Source organism: Dasypus novemcinctus, chromosome X (genome assembly GCF_030445035.2).
Source record: "Dasypus novemcinctus isolate mDasNov1 chromosome X, mDasNov1.1.hap2, whole genome shotgun sequence".
Taxonomy (NCBI): Eukaryota; Metazoa; Chordata; class Mammalia; order Cingulata; family Dasypodidae; genus Dasypus; species Dasypus novemcinctus.
In genome coordinates this window covers 160,099,112-160,118,254 of record NC_080704.1, presented here as the reverse complement: position 1 = coordinate 160,118,254, position 19,143 = coordinate 160,099,112, and the positions used below count along the sequence as shown (strand labels likewise).

The following is a 19,143-nucleotide window of genomic DNA, read 5'->3' as shown; positions in this document are numbered from 1 at the left end:
GTGAGGGTCCTATTCTTGGCTAAATGTGTAAGAAGTTGGACCCCTATCTTTTAATTTGTACTAGCAAGCTGGGAATTTAAAATAAAAACTGATCAGGAACCAATGAAATCCATAAAATGCTGGCAGAGAAAGATGCAAAACTATAGAGACAGATAACTTACTCTCTGAGGTTCATGTAGGATTTCTACAGAAAACAACTCTGCTGCAGAGGATGTGCCAAGAGTCAAATTTTTTGAGCAAGCAGGGAAATAAGCCACTACTAGGAGTGTCAGCTGTGACAATAAACAAGGTAGTTCATACTCCAACAATGTGACATTTTAATGTAAATATCTTCAAATGCTCAATGGAATAAAGGAAGGAACAGAATTCATGAGGTATGAACAGGACACAATGAGAAAAAATAGCAGACATATTTGAAAAGACCAAGAACATTCTAAAAATAGTAAGTATATTACCTGATAATATAAAAAATATAACCTTTTATTATATATCATATAAGAGAACATAATATAAGAAATATATACTATGTATATCTGTATATCAATGAAATAAAAATGAAGACAACCAACAGAGAAAACCCAGCCAAAGAGATCATTAAAGTGCCCAGATTCTGCACAGAAAGATGAAGAGACAGTACTGAGAAAGAGAAGTCAAGAGTAATAAAGGAGAGAACAAGACCTAATATACATCTAATAGACATTTCAGAAGAAGAGAGATTTAAGGAGATGCAATAGTTGAAGAGTTTTGATGTCTAGATTATCAAATTGAGGAAAACAATTGAACAATTCAAGAAGCACACTCTGTTCCCAACAGAATACATAATAACAAATCCACAGGTAGACAAGTCCCAGAATTTTAAAGAAAATATTTAAAAACTTCAAAGCCTTATAAAGGAATATGGAGGAGCCAATCATAAGATTTATATGGAAGCACAAGGGACACTGAATAGCTAAAAGTGAATTTTAAAAATAGAATAAAAGTTTGAGGACTCACACTTTCTGATGTTAAAACTCAATTACAAAGTTACAATAGACAAAACAGCATGGTACTGGCATAAGGACAGAAAAATAGACCAATGGAATTGAATGGAGGGCTCAACCATCAATTCTCTTATTTATGGCAAACTGATTTTTGACAAGGTGGCAAAGAGCACTCATTTGGGAAATAATAGTCTCTTCAACAAATGGTTTTGGGAAACTTGGATTTCCATTTGCAGGGGCTTGGTAACTCACATTTGTTGTTCTGGCTTCTTTGCTTCTGTGTCCCTCACCCTCCTGGGAGTTGTGTAACACTCTCCTGGTCTATTGACCCCCAAAACAGATCCTTCAGTCAGCTTTGGGCTCTTTCTCTGTTGTTTTGGTGAGAGCAGTGAGCTCTGTCTGTTAGTCCAATGCCATCCTCCCACAATCCTGTATACAGGATTTTTATTGGGAACACCGGAAATGTTTAGGTGATAGATGGTGATGGTAGTAGCTCAACGTTGTGAATGCAATTGACAGCAGTGAAATGTCATCAAAAGGGGAAATGTTAAGTGATATATATGGTAACAGGATAATTTTTTTTTTAAATCCATGGAACTATACTACAGAAACAGTGAACCCTAAGTTAAATCATTGACTATAATTAACAGTACAATTATGAAAATGTGCTATCACTTCATGTAACAAATGTTCCACACCAATGCAAGGTGTTAATAATAGGATGGTATATGGGAATTCTATATTTTATGCATGATTGTTCTGAAAACCCACAAGTTGTATAATAAAAAAAGGGGAAAAAAACCTTCTCAAGGGAGTAGACAGCTTACCTATACAATGATGACAATTAGACCAACAGCATTCTTCACATCAGCAACAATAGAGGCCATAAGACATTGTAGTAATAACTTGACAGTGCTGGAGGAATATAAAATTCTGTGCCAAAATGAATTCCTATTTGAGAATAAGGGCAAAATACATGTATTTTCAGACCTATGAAAATTATACAAATTTACTCTTCTTAGAGCTCTGCCAAAATAACTATTAAAGACTGTGCTTCAGCAAGAAGAAAATTGAACCCAGAAAGTATTGGGATACAAGAAGTGGTTGTGTATATATATATATATATATATACACACACACACACACATATATATACGCATATATTTATACACACATACACTGTGGGCAAAGAAGTGGGGCTTGCTGGTGAAGCCTTTTTTCAATAGGTTTGGCTCTGATGGGTAAGAAAGATTGTGCAGGAGCTGATGTATTTATTTTTTGGTATATTAATTCCAGAGCCATCGTATGTGTACACTCACATGCATGCACATTCATAGAACCAGTCATGTGAACTCCTAAGGGACTTTTATTTTTTTTATTTTTTGAAGGGAATTTTAAATGTTTTTTAATATTTAATTATGAAAAATTAAAATTTTAAATATTTTTAAATTTAATATAAATTAAGCTATGTCTATATATTTTTTAATTCTTTATTTCCTTTTAAGTGTTGCATTAAGAAATATGAGGTCCTCATATACGCCCCACCCAACCCCCATCAACAACCTCTTCCATCATTGCGGCACATCCACTGCACCTGGCGAATACATACTGGAGCACTGCTGCACCACATGGACAGTGGTCCACATTGTAGTCCATACTCTCCCCCAATCCACCTAGGTCAACTCCAAATCCTGAAAATGCCCCCACACCATATCTCTTCTTCCATCTCCCTACAATCAGCAGCCACTGTGGCCACCCTCCCTATATCACTACTACAATTTCTTCCCTTATCAATTACAGTATTTCCCCAGCATAACACCAGTAAGTCCACTCTAATCCGTACTCTATTCCTCTATTCTGTGGACCCTGGGATGGTTATGTCCAGTCACCCTCTACATCAAGAGGGAGCTTAGATTCCACATGGATGATGGATGCAATTCTCCTGCTTGCAGCTGTAGGCACTCTTGGCTCCATGGTGTGGTGGATGACCCTCTTCATCTCCCTGTCAGCTGGTCAGGGTAAGTCCAAGAAACCAGAGGGTAGGAGCTACAAGTCTGCTGAGGTCCAGGACCTGGCCATCACATGGACAGTCCGAGATTCAGGTCTCCTGAGTATACACAAACTCCAGTGCCAAGCACAGGCCCGGTAAAAGTAACAGAAGACGCATGTGTAGAAAGGTCATATCTGAGTCCAACTCCATCACACTCAGGAACACAAACTCCAAAGTGGGGCCAACTGACATGGCCCTGAACTCCAGAGCCATCTGCCATGACTATTGAACCTGTGGGTCACTGCAGCCCTTAGGAGAACCAGCACCTGGGTTTCCATCTACCTTGGCTGTCTCTGGTACCCTGCTGAGGCGTGCATAAGCATCACCCCTCTGATGACCTCCCCACTCTTTTTTGGAGACTCATAGCCATATAGACTCACTTTCCATTTCCCTTCCATTTCCCCCTTTTATCCAAAGTCAAAAAGCAGTTTTTAACACCTGATATTACATGTAGGCTGAGATATTCTGCTGGTCTGAGTTGACCTCTTTATTCAAGGTCTTTTTCTAGTTACATCTTCAGCTGGTACTTGGTAGTCATCGGCAGGGGACTTTTAGATTGAAGGATGCTCCAGGGCTATCCCTTCCCTGAAGCTACCACATCAACCCATGCTGTCATTTACAATGTCCTGAGTAAAGGTGGGCTCTCTTGAAGTATAACATTGTCTCCATCAAATCCCTGTTGAAACCATCCTGAGGGGAAGGGGACAGTGTGATTAGGACCTATCAGTACCCATTAACCCCTCTCTGATGAGATATTCGATTAACTAGCTGACTTAATGAAAGCAGTGACCCAGAGATACAGGTAAGGGCCATTTTAATGAAGGAGAGGAATCAGGAGAATCTGGAACCCAAAGCCTTGTCCCCTGTGGGGTCTTGTAAGGACAGTGAGCATCCCTGCTGAGGTGCTCAATTTTTTTTTACAGTATTGCCTGAGGCTTGCTTGGGGTATACACACACACACACACACAAACACAGACGTGCACACATACTATGTCATCTTGGTTCTTTTGTAGTGAGATGGGTAATGTTTCCCTTAATAGTTCTTTTAAGTATTTTTTTCCCTTCCAATCAGAAGACACCAAGATTCTGACAGAGAAACAGGCCCTGATATTTTAGGGACAGGAAGAGGAATACAGTGAGTAGGAAGATTTTTAATATGTTTTCAATGTGTTCAAATACCAACCAAATGCTAGTTCCCCCTCTCCAATAAGAACGTTGAAATCTACTTGGAGGAATTACTAGGATTACCTGGCTTGGGCTTTCATTAATCCATAATCTTTAATTCACTTGTTAGCTTAAAGTTTTATCATCATCATCATAAATTGTTTAATAACTGCCCACATGTGAATTGTTGGTCTCTGAGCTCACCCCAACTATTGCAGGAGGAGAATGGCTAACTCACTGGTATGCAGGCCAAGTAATTTTCCTTTTGATTGGCATATTTCCAAAAGGATTACTTCTACTAAGCCCTCTGCCGATGGCAGTCATAGGTTGATAAGCTAATGTACATTTGAACATCACCGTTGACAATATGTGCTGAACACTATCAGTCAGCAAAAGAAGATAATGGTTTTGCAAGCAAGAAAAAAAAGCAACCTGACAAATGGCAATCAGAATTTCCATGGAGTACATTTGATTTCTCCCAATTCCTGTAACATTTTTTGACCATACCAGTAATGAAGACTTCCCAGAAAAGTAGACTCCTTGAGAGACCAACTTATTGCCCAGTAATTTAAAGTGCAGGGGGGATGTGGATTTGGCTCAACTGATTGTGTGTCCACCTACCATATGGGAGGTCCAGGGTTCAAGCCCAGGGCCTCCTGGCCCATGTATGAGCTGGCTCATGCACAGTGCTGATGCACGCAAGGAGTGCTGTGCCATGCATGTGGTGTCCCCCATGTAGGGGAGCCCCACGTGCAAGGATTGTGCCCTGTAAGGAATGCCACCCTGCTTGAAGAAAGCGCAGCCTGCCCAGGAGTGGTGCTGCGCACATGGAGAGCTGACATAGCATGATGACCCAAAAAAAAAAGAGACAGATTCTTGGTGCCACTGACAAGAATGCAAGCATACATAGAACAACACACAGCGAATGGACACAGAGAGCAGACAATGGGGGGCAGGGGGGAGAAATAAAATTTTAAAAATTAATCTTTAACTAAATAAAGGGCGGGGCCATAAAATCTAGGAATTTGTAAATCTTGATGGCTTAGGGCTAGGAATGTGGCCTGTGGAGAAGAATTCAGCACCAGTAGTCAGTACAGACCCAGGTTTGAGGTCTAACATTGCACAGTTTCTTTCCCCACTTTGCTAGCTCCTCCCCATTCTCCAAAATTCATCTTCAGTGAGTTGTTTTTTTCTGAAGCCGTGCCCAGTCTCTGCCATCCTGCTCACAGAATTCGCCGTGCCTGGGGGGGGGGGGGCCTCCCCCAACAAGTTAGTCCTTGGATGCCACTCTTACTATGCTTATCACTTTTGTGTTGTAGTTATTTCCTTCTTTCTCATCCACTCGAGGCCAGTGGCAGTTTATTATTGATTGGAGAAGCTGTAAGGTAGTTTTGGGAACATGGGATCTGAAGTCAGATTGTATGGATTTGAATCCTGGCTCTACTTCTTTCAACTTGAATGAACCAGTATTTAACCTTTCTTTGCCTCACTTTCTTCATCTGTAAAATGGGGAGAACTGCCTCAGGTTGTTGTTGTCAGTATTAAATGAGTATACAACAGTAAAGTATACTTTGAATAGTACCTGAGACATAGTGCTCAATAAATTATAGCTGTTATTTCCTTGGTGTTCTTTGGGTCACAGCTTGGTATTTGGCAAATAGTTTTCAGGTAACTTAGAATAAATGCATGAATGAATGAACAAAGAGATGAACAATTGAATGGACGAATAAACAAAGGGCACTTCTCTCATTTCAGATCTGGTATCTTTGAAATGAGATCAATTTCTAAACCTGCTTGAGGCCTTCAGTGGTGGCAGGAGAAGTTAATAAATAAGTTCCTTCAGTTGAATTATACTTTTCGCTGGTCGTCAGAAGGGAAAAGTTAGAGCAAATTAGTTCAAATGGATACTGGAGAAATCCCTGATTGCAAAAGGATAGTCAGGGGCTTCAGACCATGGAAGCGAATTTGCCTCGTGTAATATTTTTCTCTCTTTTGGCTTCCTGTAGCGGAAAGCAGATGGCACAGAAAAGCTTACAGTGTGGAAAGCCAGCTTTCCCTCTCTGAAAAGAACTGAGAGATTTGGGAGAGCTTTAACTTCTTGTCTCTGCTAAGGAGTGAGAGAAAGGCTCCAGAGAGGGGACCTATAGGTCTTAGAGCACTCCCTGATTATCTGAGTCAGGTAGTCCCAATGTCATTCTATTCCCCAGGCTGGGGAACCCAGAATGACGTTACACAGTGATTTATAATTATTTCATTTAGTGAGAAAGGTAGCAGTGTTTTTATTAAATGCTGCTCTAAGATCTTATTGTTGAAAATGTTATGAGCTATGCTTGTCACTATACATGGGTCATATCATTTCTTGTTTCATAAATCACTGTGGGTAAAGAAAGGAAAAACAGAAGTTGACAACCATGCTATTGTCACCTTCTCCCAAGCTTAAGAGACAGTCATATCCAGGTTACAACTATTTAGTGACTCAAATTTCAGACTCAGTGCCAAGGAGGAAAGACGTAATATTTAAAAGTCTCGCCTTGTACACTGGCTGAAGATCCTTAAACTGTGGCACTGCCACTTGTTTACTAGCTAGGAAACTCTAGGTATTTCGCTTAGTCTTCGTAGACCTCACTTTACCCACCTGTAAAATGGGCACAATGGTAATTGCGAAGTTCGAAGGAGATCATGTTATAGCATTTAGCAAGTTGCTTGTCCATTTGTAACTACAGAATTTATTGCGCATCGTCACCATTGGAAACCCTAGTTTTGCGCAACAAAGCTAAAGCAAGGTGGAGAGTTTAAAAACAATGTGGGGCATCCCCTCAGTTCTCAGGTGGAACATGGACCCATCCTTCATTCCCTTCTAGAATCTGAAGAATACCCTTCCTTGTGAATTCAGCAGATCTTCTTGCCTAAATCCTGTTCAGCGTCTGAAAAGGGTTGTGTTAAGACACTTAAGCTTGAGGTGTTCGCAGTGAGCGATGCTCTCACTGCTCCTTTGAAAAACAGAAATGTTCCGAGAGGAAATTGGTGCCATTGGCAAATGTGAAATCAACCCAGTGTTCCTTAAGGCGGTTGCAAATACCACCCCCATATGCTAATAATGGACTTGACATCATTTGCAAACACTGCATTCCCTTCCACAAATCCTGAGTTTAGGTCACTTTTGTCCTTAAACCCTATTCACTGAATAGGCTTAAATCCAGAAAATTTACAGATTGTTGGCCTCTACCTCAAATCCCCCATCAACTTGCCCCTAGTTTTACATTTTAGATTACTTAGTTCTCTGGGCAAGAAATGAACCCAGTGTTATAGAAATTTTGCCTCTGAGTCTTGTACCTTTCTGCTCCCCCATATATGTTTCATCACAGAAACCACTCATTTATGTTTTTAAAAATATATTTTTATTAATGAGGTTGTGAGCTTACAAAACAATCACGCACATGTATGGAATTCCCATACAACACCCCTCCACCAACATACTAGATTGCTGTGGAACATTTATGATAGATTATGAGATAATATCATCAGACTATTACCACTAACTGGCCTATAGTGTACATTTATGTCATATGTTTTTTTCCATACTCCCCTATTATTAACACAGTACATCTTTGGCATTGATGCAACTATTTTACAGTATTGCTGGTAACTATAGTCCATAGGTTACATTAATTGTAATTTTCCCATGCTTCTCCACATTCCCACCAACATGCAATAGTGATTGTAATGTACATCCATTCTAGTTCATAGAAGGAATTCTTGTATCTGTACTAGTAAACACAATTCTCATCCACCTCTGGGATCACTGTGCTATTCAGTCCCTAGATTATTCTCTAGCTTTCCGTCAATTAGCATTTACATCCCTAGAACACCCTTTTCAGCCACAATCTCATTTATAGACCAGCTGTGTTAATTCTTCTCACTATAATGTGTTACCATCAGCTCTATCCATTTGCACGCTTTTACAGTCAAGTTCATTACAACTTCTATATGCATTAAGCATCCTTAAGTAGTCCTTCACAGCCCTCCTCTTATCTCCTAATAACCTATACTCTAAATTTTAACTCCATGCATTTATTCTTCATATTTAGTTCATTTTAGTGAGACCATGCAATATTTGTCCTTTTGTGTCTGACTTATTTCACATAACATAATGTCTTCAATATTCATTCATGTTATGTATTCCAATTTCATTTCTTCTTACTGCAGTATAACGTTCCATCGTATGTATGTACCACATTTTGTTCATCCATTCATTGGTTGATGGGCATGGGAGAAACCCCTCATTTATGTTTGCTAGCCACAAGTCAGTTAATAAAATAGCAACCCTTCCATCAATACCTCCAAATGTTATTGGATAAAATTGACTGACACTTAGAGAAGCTGGTACTTCCACTGTCTCTGGAGGCTATGTTGCCACCTGAAGCAATGCACTTGGTTAAGAATAAGTGTATTGTATCTACAAAGTATTTCCGACATGCTGAACAAGAGAAACTTTCTCAATAAGGGCGTTACTGCCTTTTTTCCCATGAGGACTTCTTTCTTGCAGACCACTGGGTATGTAAACAATAGTGTAGTATTTATGGCAGAATGAGAGCCCTGTGCACACCTGGATAGGTTAAGTTTCTCTTGTATTCACCAAGCTCTTCTGTAGAAGGAGAATCAGTGACCAAATTTGGTATTTAACAACGCTTACTGCAAAGAAGTTCTTCCTCCTAGAGAACCTAAATCCCCACATACTGAAGCTTAAGCTCATTTTCTTGTGTGTTCTTCCTATGATCAAGAGAGAAATTTCCACCCCAGCAAGCCCATAGTTATCTCTGGGTTTTCTTGATTAAATGACCAAGCAGGGAATCAGAGGCCTTGAACATTCAATGTTGCAGCTGCCATGGCTTATAAATGACCAAGAACTGATTTCATAGATAGGATTAATACCATCAGGGTGCTTTATGGTTTTAATGGTCATAAATTATGACTGGACAATGAAATTTTTTTGGTGGTGATAGAATTTTTCTTCTTAAGGAGCATCATTAGTGTTTTCCCAGTTGATTTGAAATATAAATCAGAAGTGGCATAAAATTTTCTTTAGCTTACGTATTTAGAGAATGATCTTGGAGGGTGGACATAATGATGGCGGAGACGCCACCCTAGTGACATCCCAGTCCAAGGTCCCAAGGCTTTCTCATTCTGAATTCAGATCAGGAGCACCAATCAATTTCTCAAAAATTGGTCTGGCAACCTTAGGTTGATCGGAGTAGCAGAGGGTCTTTGTCAGATAATAAATGTGTCAGGTCATGTTACAGAAGACAGTAGTCACTCTTTCTATCCCTGGAACGCCCGTGTGACACTGATGAGATTTCTTTTAAATTGCATTTTTCTTCCTGCTTGGAGGTAAGTGGCAACAGCCTTTGCTAATGGCTTCTCTCTAATCTCCTCATTTGTATTTTCTATCCAGTCGTTTTTCAGAGCTTTTGAACATAATTAGATAGACCAGGAAAGGTGGTATCTGCTGCCCGATATCTCAAATACCCTATCTCCTTTCGCAGTGTTACTGGACCTTGTCACATGGCCCCTGCCCTCTTGAGCTTACCATCAGTCCTCACCTGGTAACTGACCACTCAGATGTTTTGATGTAGTGTTAGCAGAGACCCAGAGCAAACTGGCAAGTGGCTCTGATTACATTTCTCTTCATGAAGGAAAGATGTTTGAAATCTCTTGTTTTCAGGGTTTCTAAGAGGCGGCCGATGTTTTCCTGCTTAAAAGCTCCTGACTGAGGCCCCTCCTGATGAGGCTGTCTGAATGGCCTCATTTTTCCTCATCACTGTCACATCTGCTGGGTTTCTCTCTCTCCCCTGGAGGTGCCTCTTGAAAGCAAGTCCCCCCAGCTTCCTTACAGCTCATCTGAGGCCTGCCAAAGGAGATCAGCCCAGAACGAGCAGAGTTCTCTGCTCTGATAACTCACATCACTCTCTCTGAAGAGGTTCCTCGAGCTTGGGTCTCAGGTGAAACCACTTGGAGTGAGGCCAAAGGAACTTCTGCATTTTTCTTTAGAATCCAGTTTAGAGTTGTCTGTTCTGGTGGGCTGGGAAGGGAAAGGGGCGAGTAGGAGGAGCAGAGGGGAATGCAAAACCATTCTCAGAACCACAAGGGTTTTACGGACCTAGAGGTTTTCAAACATCTTGTTCTGGGTAGTGGGATCTTAAAAAAATTTTTTTTTATATACAGAATCACACAAAGAACCCCAGTCTATAAAATAGATGAAGGTGGAGGCACTAAGGTTGAGCAGGGGGAGGGCACTGAGGTCACTCTCTCTGCTCCTAGGGCTCTGCAGAAAAATGTGAAAGGCACTGATCCAGTCTAAAGCATTATTTTTTTTAAGATTTATTTTATTTATTTATTCCCCCCCCCCACCCTATTGCTTGTACTCACTGTTAGCTCTCTGTGTTTGTTTGCTGTGTGTTCTCTGTTCATCTTCTTTTTAGGAAGCACCAGGAACTGAGCCCAGACTTCCCATGTGGGAGGGAGGCACCCAGTGGATTGAGCCTCCTCCACTCCTGCTTGTTGTTCTCTCATTGCATCTCTTCATTGCGTCCTCTCGCTGAATCATCTTGTTGCGTCAGCTTGCCACACCAGACCATCACATCAGCTCGCTGTCTTTCTCATCTTCTTTAGGAGGCACCAGGTGCCAAACCCGGGACCTCCCATGTGGTAGGCAGGTGCCCAACTGTTTGAGTCACATCCCCTTCCCTAAAGCATTATTTTAAAGATCGGAAAACGGAGGCCCTGAGAGGAGAACCGGCATACCCCTAGCCACACGGCTGGTTTGTGGCAGAGACAGGATGAAAACATATGTATGTCTCCTGCCCTCCCAGCCCAGGACTCTTTTGGAAGTTGAGCTGGGGAAAGATGCTAAGAAGGCTTTCTTCCTTAACACAGTCAAGGAGAGAGCATGGTGCTGGGTGCAATGGGAACAGGAGGTCCAGGAGGAGAAGGGGAGAGTGGTTCAATGCAGCGAGGAAGAGTGAGGGGCACTGGGGTGAAATAGCTGAAACTCTCAGGGATCTGGAGAAGAGCCAAGATGTTCCATTGCCAGGGGACAGTGGGAACTGCAGGGAGCAAAGCAGCAGGAGGGACTTTGGAAATAGGGGTTAAAAGAAAAGTTCTTTCTTCTTCCACCCACGCAAATGCCATGGTACTGGTGTGGGGTGGCAGTGAGGCAGAGAGCAAAGGCCGATATGCTTCCCCAGGGCAGGCTGCAAGCCTCAGGAACCCTTGCAAAGGCTTCCCCCTTTGGGCACTTGAGAGGGACATTCATGCTCTCTCTTCTCTGAGTTCTGAAACACCTATAAAATAAGCAGGAGTTACAGAGGGGTCCATGCATCCACCTTCTTCGTGGTTAAGGGGAACAGGGCAATCGGATTTGGAGCCAGGCTCCAAGTGGCCTTCCTGCATGTGGACCCTTTAGTCACAGGCCTGCTGGAGTTCTCTTCTTGGAGGCCTCCATCTCCAGTCTCACTAACCCCTGGGTTCATTTCTTCTCCTGGGCACAGAGACGGAAGAATAAAGAGGGCTCTGTAGAAAGGTCAGAGGTCCTTTATGGACTCATGGACACATGTGGCAGAGGGGCTGGAAGCATATATATGTGGTTCCCTATATATTCCTCATTTTTCCACGATTATAGCATTTAATTAGGGAGAAAGCGGTGAGAGCAAGAAAAGTGTGTACAGAGTCATCTGTTGTCCCCCTTGGTCCAGTCATTCCATAAGCTCATGATGGCATAGAGTTTAATTCCCTAATTTCCCCCAAAGCTGGGCAAGGATGGGCAGGGTTTGGACACTATGCCGATGTCTGTGCTTGCAAACTTGTAATGATAAGCGGCCCCGTCCTCAGCATATGCTGCTGCGCTTTTCTCTGTTTACCTCCGGTAGGCACCTCAGAGTGGCCATGCCAGGAATTCCGCAGGCATCTGGAAAAATACCTTATGCAGGGCGTTTGTACAAGCAAAGGGTGAGAGCTTGCCTGCATAGAAAGTGGAGGAAAAATGACAGGGAAGCCCTCCTCATTTTCTCAGTGTGCTCCCCTCATTGTTCCCAAGTTCCAGCCCTACTCTTATTCAGATTTTAGTCCTCCTTTAGCTTCCTCATGTCTGATTTGGTTCAGGTTCCTAAGAGGCCACTGGGGTTCGTGCTCAGGGGATGGTCAAAAAGTATGCAGAGTGAGCAGTGATCACCCCCAATATTTAGCCCTGGACAGAGCTGCTCCTGACCCCTCTTTTGGTGAGATTATTTCCCTCCACGCAGCCTGGATTTTGACTAGCGATTGCACACATGTTGCACAGGGAAAGCTTTTGTCTTCCGGAAACGATAGAAATCCGTCATTCATTCATCAGTTATTTTCAGCAGGCTTTTATTGAGCATCTACTACATGCCAGGAACTGTGCCAGGTGCTAGGAATATAGTAGTGGCCAAGACCCAGTTGCTGTTTTCAAGGAGTTTGAGGTCCAGTGGGAGCAGACCAGCAGAGACTTGAGCTGACTTGAAGTCTTCTCCCTTGTCCTCCCTTTTCTATTGGAAAAGCCCAGAGCACAAAGGAGTAGGCTAATCTGCAGGGAGTTTCAGACCAGGTAGCATCATTCTCCTGAATCTGTCCATCTCAGCTCCTGCAACCTGCATCCCAGGCTGCCTTGCAGGCGCACAACAGTGCTCCTGCAGGGGCGAGAGATATTTCAAGGTCTGGGACAAGTGGAAGGGGAGGTGGCAGCAGCTTTCCCCGTGAGGCAACAAAATCTACAGAAGGGTCAGGTGATTCCACTCTGATGGGCTAAGAAGCGAAAGAAAGAGCTTCTTCCTCCTTTGGAGCTCAGGCAAGAAAGGGCTTGGAGTCTGGGGCAGGCTAAGCCTCTGGTTTTGCATCTCCATCGGTTCTGAAAAGATCTGAAAGGTGGGGGTGAGTGGGTAGGTCCACTAAAGAACGTACTGGCAGCTCCAAAATAGAGCAGCCCTTCTCCAGATCCCAAAATTGGGGCTTCCTTCTTGGCCTCAGAAATCACATAAAATACTAAAACAATTGAGTCTCATTGAAGGTAGAGATGCAGATGGACCGGTCCTCTTTATTGAGCTTTTTACCTCAAAAACGCGTTCTTTCTTCTCCTGCAGATTAGAATATAGAAGTGAGAGAGGACAGAACCAGTGAACAGCGTTGATGCCAGCGGGGGGGGGGGGGGGAAAAAAAAAAAGCCTGCCTCAATTTCTCAACTGGGGAAGCGGGGAGCTGTCCGAGGTTGAAGAGCAGGAAAAAAAAAGTTAGGAGATTGGAGATGGGCCAGAACTTAAGTAAGGAGGCTCAGATCTGCATTTCCCAAATACTGCTTATAGTCCCCAAACCGGAAAGGAGAGTTGAGGGGGCGCCGAGGAGAAGCGGGGTTTCGGGCCGCACGACCTGGCGTGAAATGAAAAGTCAGCAAAACCACTGGGTGGCAGCGTGGGGCGCGAGCACAGCTCTGCAGTGCCTGCTGCTGCCGCCGGCGCGGGGGCTGAGCCCGTCTGGGAGCCCTGGCTTCCCCTCCTGGATGGCCACAAGTGTCGCTGTGCCAAAGGCCTCATCCGAGCTGGGGTGGGTGAGGGGGTGTGGGCAGGGACAGCTTGCAAAGTCCCCAGCCCGGGTACAGGGGACTGCCGAATTTCCCAGGGGGCTCGAGCCCAGGGGCGCCATCTGGCCAGCTGAGAGGCAGCCACTAAGGAAACACCCCCCACCCCCCCACCCCCCCCACCCCCCCCCCACCCCCCCCCCCCCCCGTCACCGAGCAAACCCCGCTCCTCCAACCCAGCTACCTCCTCCCGGTGCCTCTTCCCGAAGCTCCTTTCGGGCAGAGGAAGGGAGGAGGCACTGGGCGATGGGGCAGTGCCGGAGCCCCGACAGGTGTTAGCCCGAGCAGCCCTCAGGCGACGCTGGGGAGGGGGGGGAGGTGGGAGGGAGGGGCCGCCGGGGAGGGAGGCCGTGGCACTCCTCGCTCTTCGGGAGGGTGCCTGTGGGGACCGGATTCCTGTGCTGCAACTGTGACGCGCCCTGAGCAGCAGCCGCCGCCGCCACCGCCGCAGCAGCAGCAGCAGCAAGGATGCGAGGCCGTTACCTGTTTGCTCCCCGTGGGAAAGCGGCCACCGGCCAACTTTTCCCGATCGTCAAGCCGAGAAGTTGCCAGGACTAGTGGGAGCCTCGGAGGGGCCAGGGCGAGGGCGCGCTCCCGGGCGCGCTGCCTGCCCCCCCTCCTCCTCCCCCTCCCTCCCGCCGCCCGCCCGAGCTCGCGGCCTCTCCCCCCCCCACCCCGCCCCGGCGCGCTCTCCCTCCGCCCGCCTCCCTCCTCCGGCCCCCTCCGAGCGCCACCGGGCGGGGGGTACCGCGAAACTCCGACCCGAGCCACTTGGACTGGCACAGTGTCCTCGGGGCGCAGGGGCTGAGCGCACGCAGCCGCGCAGCTCTCTGCCTCCGCCCGCCCGGCTTGGCACCGCGATCCCGGCCCGGGGCTGTGGCGTCGGCTCGGACCCAGGCAGCCCACCGCCCGCCCGGGAGCAGGACCACCGCCGGGGCACGCTCGGACGGCATGCTGAGCCCCCTCTTCGGCTGAAGCCGGAGTGTGGAGCCGCCCGGACGAGCGCCGGCTCCCGAGACCCAGGTTGCGAAGGCGCGATCTCGAGGCAGCGAGGAGCGGAGGAGCGGGAGGAGGCGGCGGCGCCAGGAGAGGGGCAGCTAAAGAAGTGGTGGTGGTGGTGGTGGGCGTCGTGGCGATGGCGGCGGCAATCGCCAGCTCGCTGATCCGGCAGAAGCGACAAGCCCGCGAGCGCGAGAAATCCAACGCCTGCAAGTGTGTCAGCAGCCCCAGCAAAGGCAAGACCAGCTGCGACAAAAACAAGTTAAATGTCTTTTCCCGGGTCAAACTCTTCGGCTCCAAGAAGCGGCGCAGGAGGAGACCAGGTCCGAAGGGGCTCTGGGCTGGTTTTCCCCCACCCCGACTTTGCGCGTGGAGAGGGGGGTGGGCGGGGAGGTAAGCGTAGGTGAGTTTGTTGCTGGACCATCTTGCGCGGATGAGGCCGACTAGCCCGGGTGCGTGCGGAGGTAGGCGATTGCTTCCTCCCCTCCTTCGGAACAGTCACTGAGTTGCTGCATTGCAACTGCCCTGGGACAGGCGCAGAGCCGGGGTGGGGGTGGGGGTGGCAGTGGGGGCCATATCCTGTACGGGAGGCGCGTCCGCAGCTTCGGGCGGGCCACACGTGTGCTTGCCCCGAGGGCGCCGGGCGGACGTGCCCCAGACATGGCTGTCGTGCATGGCGTGGAGGTTGCAGGTGCAGAGCCGGGCAGACACCACTGCCCCCTGGAGAACTTGGGGAATCCCTCTCTTGCCTTGGGGTAGCCTGCTTGTCTGACCCTTCCCCTCCAGCTTCCATCCCCAGGGGGGAAACGTGGGCTTCAGCTGTCCAGGCATTCCATTTCTTGGATCACTTTTAAGCTTATCAGGACAGACTTGTGGTGCAGCTTTGAAGTTGTGTGTGTGTGTGTGTTTGGGGGTGGGGAGGGGAGGTCCTAGAGCCTTGTGACCAAGGGCTTAGTGATCTGGTTAGACTAAGTCGAACTGCGGTTACTTGCTATAATCAAATGCAGGACTGAACAGGAAACTTTAACTCAAACCCGGATTGTGGATTCCTTTGAACCTACCCATTGATAAAGTAGCGCCATAGTCCCTCATTGGGGCGGGGGGGGGGTGGGGTGGGGGGGTGAAATTCATACAACTCTAGGTGTCAAGGTTGCATCAAAGTCGACCTTCCAGGAAATATGCAGCTTATTTTTGGCCTTTCTTAACCTAGTGAATCCTTTGCACTGTTTTCTTGCCATTACCTTGATAAATGTACTTATGGGAAGTGGATCTTGTTAGTTCACTCTGTGTTCTACACACCCTGGACTAGAAATGCAGGTATGCATTTTTTGGCTTGCACAAAGTTTTAATGCATTAGCTGTCAATGAGGCTTGTTTTTCAAAATCGTGAAAGACATGATTATGTGGCCAGAATAATCACATGAATACTGTTTCAGCGCAGATGTCTATATTCAATAAAAGAAAATTTCGGATAGGTTGGCTGTTACTGGTGTTATGCATTAGAGACCGTATTAATCTTTGGGGCTTCGTAATTGAAAATCATTTAAATTAAGGATACGTATTTCGCATAATCACATTTCAGATTTCTGATGTTAAGTTCGAAGATGAGTATGAACTAATTTTCTTTCCTCCCTGCCAACAAAATCTCTGCCCTTTTTGCACCCATTTTCCCTAAGGTTAATATTCTACTGTGTTGCGATGGATATTTGATTTTGTCGCCCTCTTTTTTTTGTCTCGAAGGCTCAATTTTCTAAATCAAGTCCTTTGATGGAGCTCCAGGTTATATATGGATTTTCAATCTTCTTGGAATGGAGGAGCCTATTCGAGTTGTCATAGTTCCAAAGGAAATCTTTGGCAGTGGGTTCTTGGTACTAGGTTGACAACCAACTCTTAAATTATCTCCTTTTCCTTCCACGTGAAAAGTGGCACATTATGAAAAGGCAGACTATGCCATTTGCCAACCCATTCTGAATGCTCAATGAAACAGAGTACCTCTCTGTAAGCCAAAGGACACCCCATCAGAAACGGTAGACACTGCCAGAAGCTTTAGGACTTCAGCTCTGTTGCCAGGCAGAAAGCAACATTTCCTCAGTTTGGAGATTGATTCTGAAAACTTGGAGTTTTGCACGTTTGCTTTCCTTCCTCCAGAGGACTCTTTCCAACAGTCTGGTTTGACCTTATTCCACTATGAGTTGTTGATGCAATTGGAATTTGGAATTCTGAGACTCTTCACCTGCATACGCGCAGCTCATCAATTGATTCACACCCTTGTTTTCTTTGCAGAGCCTCAGCTGAAGGGTATCGTCACCAAACTCTATAGCCGGCAGGGCTTCCACTTGCAGCTGCAGGCAGATGGAACTATCGATGGCACCAAAGACGAGGACAGCACTTACAGTAAGTCCCTGTACAATAAATAGGATAGCCCAGTGTGTTGTTGGCGTCGTGTTCTTTTTACTTACTTATTTACTTATTTATTTATAATAAACTACCCTGGTGAAGTTCTGAAGTGGGTGCAAAATCAAGCCACGCTGTGTAATACTGTTTGTGTAGGTTATACCAAAGGCCAATGAACATGAAAATATCTAAAATACTGAACTCTAGCAAATATTGTTGACACCATCTGAGGAACAATTCAAATGTCATCTCCATGGTAATCGAGATAGATTTATGGCTGTCCTTTGGAATTTATTACTTTTTTCCCCACTCAAAATTTATTCACCTACACCCTGATCCTGAAATAGCACATTATTTCCCCTCGTAAGAACCCATCTCGTCCCAAGACAGAGGAGTGGTTTGCCGCACAAGAATTCGTCATTCCAGGCTTTCACTTCTCTTCCCCAGTTGCTATCCCATAACTCTGAGACTAATTGGGATTTTAACATTGAGATATCTCTGCAAGTAGGTAAAGGGATTTCATTGAGTGTTCTCCTTTTAACCATGGTTTAAGTAGAGACCAAACTGCTTTGATTAGGAGACCGTAATGGTGAACCTATAAAGGAAACTCATAAAAATGAAGTCAATTTTATTTCTACTTATTATTGAAGTCTGGTGATTCCGAGATGTTACATAACCTTTCCTTACATATGCTTTGTTTATGTTTATTTGGAGTAATAAAAACATAAACTCACGAGTAGTAAAACCCTCTCTTTGATGACAGAGCATGGGTATTTTCTTGCATTTTACAGATTTCTGCAACCCTACTAAATGTTCCATGAGACTAAAACACTTAGTTCCCACAATTCAGTCTATATTTTTCCCAAGTTGTACTGCATTTTGCCCAGATTCTGCCTATTTCCCCAGAAAGGTCCCCATTGTTGACTGAGAAAACAGCCAAGGAAAACAGGTCTAAATGCTAAGGAGAGTGCTCTGAAACTTTTTTAGAGATGCCTGGCTATAGACAGCTAAGCTACAGGCAAGGGTCCTGATGTTAAGTGTTAAAGGGTTTCACACTTTTTAGGAATGCTTCCTGGGCTGATGGCCAAGCTATGACCTCAAGAAGAAGTCACCTTCAATTACCCTTGAAGAAAGCTCTGTTGGGACCTAGGATAAAAACATCTATAGTGACCGGCTCTTCACTGTTTTGCAAAAGGCTATGTTAATGCTGTGATAGTAAAGTTCTGCAATGAGTTTTCTTGAGGTTCTTTTACACATACTCTTGCATAATTGGAACAACCTTGGCAAGTGGAACTGGAGCATTTTACTGTAATCCTACAATAGAAATTAGTATATGACGGTCAGCAATAAAACTTTCCCCTAAATCGTCCACATTTCGGTGTTTCAAGAAGGAATTACGGGACGTAAGCTGCTCTGTTTTCCAAAGGGCCTCATTGGAATGGGTCTGATGGGCATTACTGAAGGGAGATTCTTGGCTGCCGCTCCTGCTGCTGAGCCCCCACCCTGTTTCACCCCATCCAAATTTTAACATCTTTTCTCGGTCCAGATCAGAGGGGAATATATTTTGGGTCCACTGTGCACATGTGTTTCCCTGAAAAGGAAAAAGAAAATAAATTAGATGATTCACTCCGTGTGCCTTGTAAACTGCGATAGGCCAAACTCATCTTCAAGATCTCACTGTATACTGTTGGTGTAGGATGCGTGCATATGTCAAGCAAGCCTCCATGTCTTACTATGGCGCTTCATAGCCAATAGTCGGTTTTGCTCTTCAATTCCTATACATGCATAGTTTCTGCCTCAGGTCACCATCTCACTCTAACTTGATATGGCATGGTGTTCTCTATACTAATTTCTCGATTGCCATAACATAATGAGTACACCCGGGAGCTATCTCAAAAGAAATGGCGAGTGCAT

General features: G+C 45.2%; 1 protein-coding gene across 3 annotated transcripts in view; it reads left to right on the top strand.

Annotated features, from left to right (window-relative positions):
- Window positions 1–19,143, top strand: part of FGF13 (fibroblast growth factor 13) — a 587,176-nt gene that overhangs the window by 490,353 nt on the left and 77,680 nt on the right. For 2 of the 3 annotated variants that reach the window (XM_058292362.2, XM_058292360.2), the window contains one exon: window positions 17,119–17,229. In XM_058292362.2, the coding sequence (XP_058148345.1) occupies window positions 17,119–17,229 (111 nt within the window). Of the gene's footprint in view, window positions 1–14,002; window positions 14,261–14,910; window positions 15,160–17,118; window positions 17,230–19,143 lie in introns of those variants that run through there. The other variant, XM_071213265.1, reaches the window with a different exon arrangement.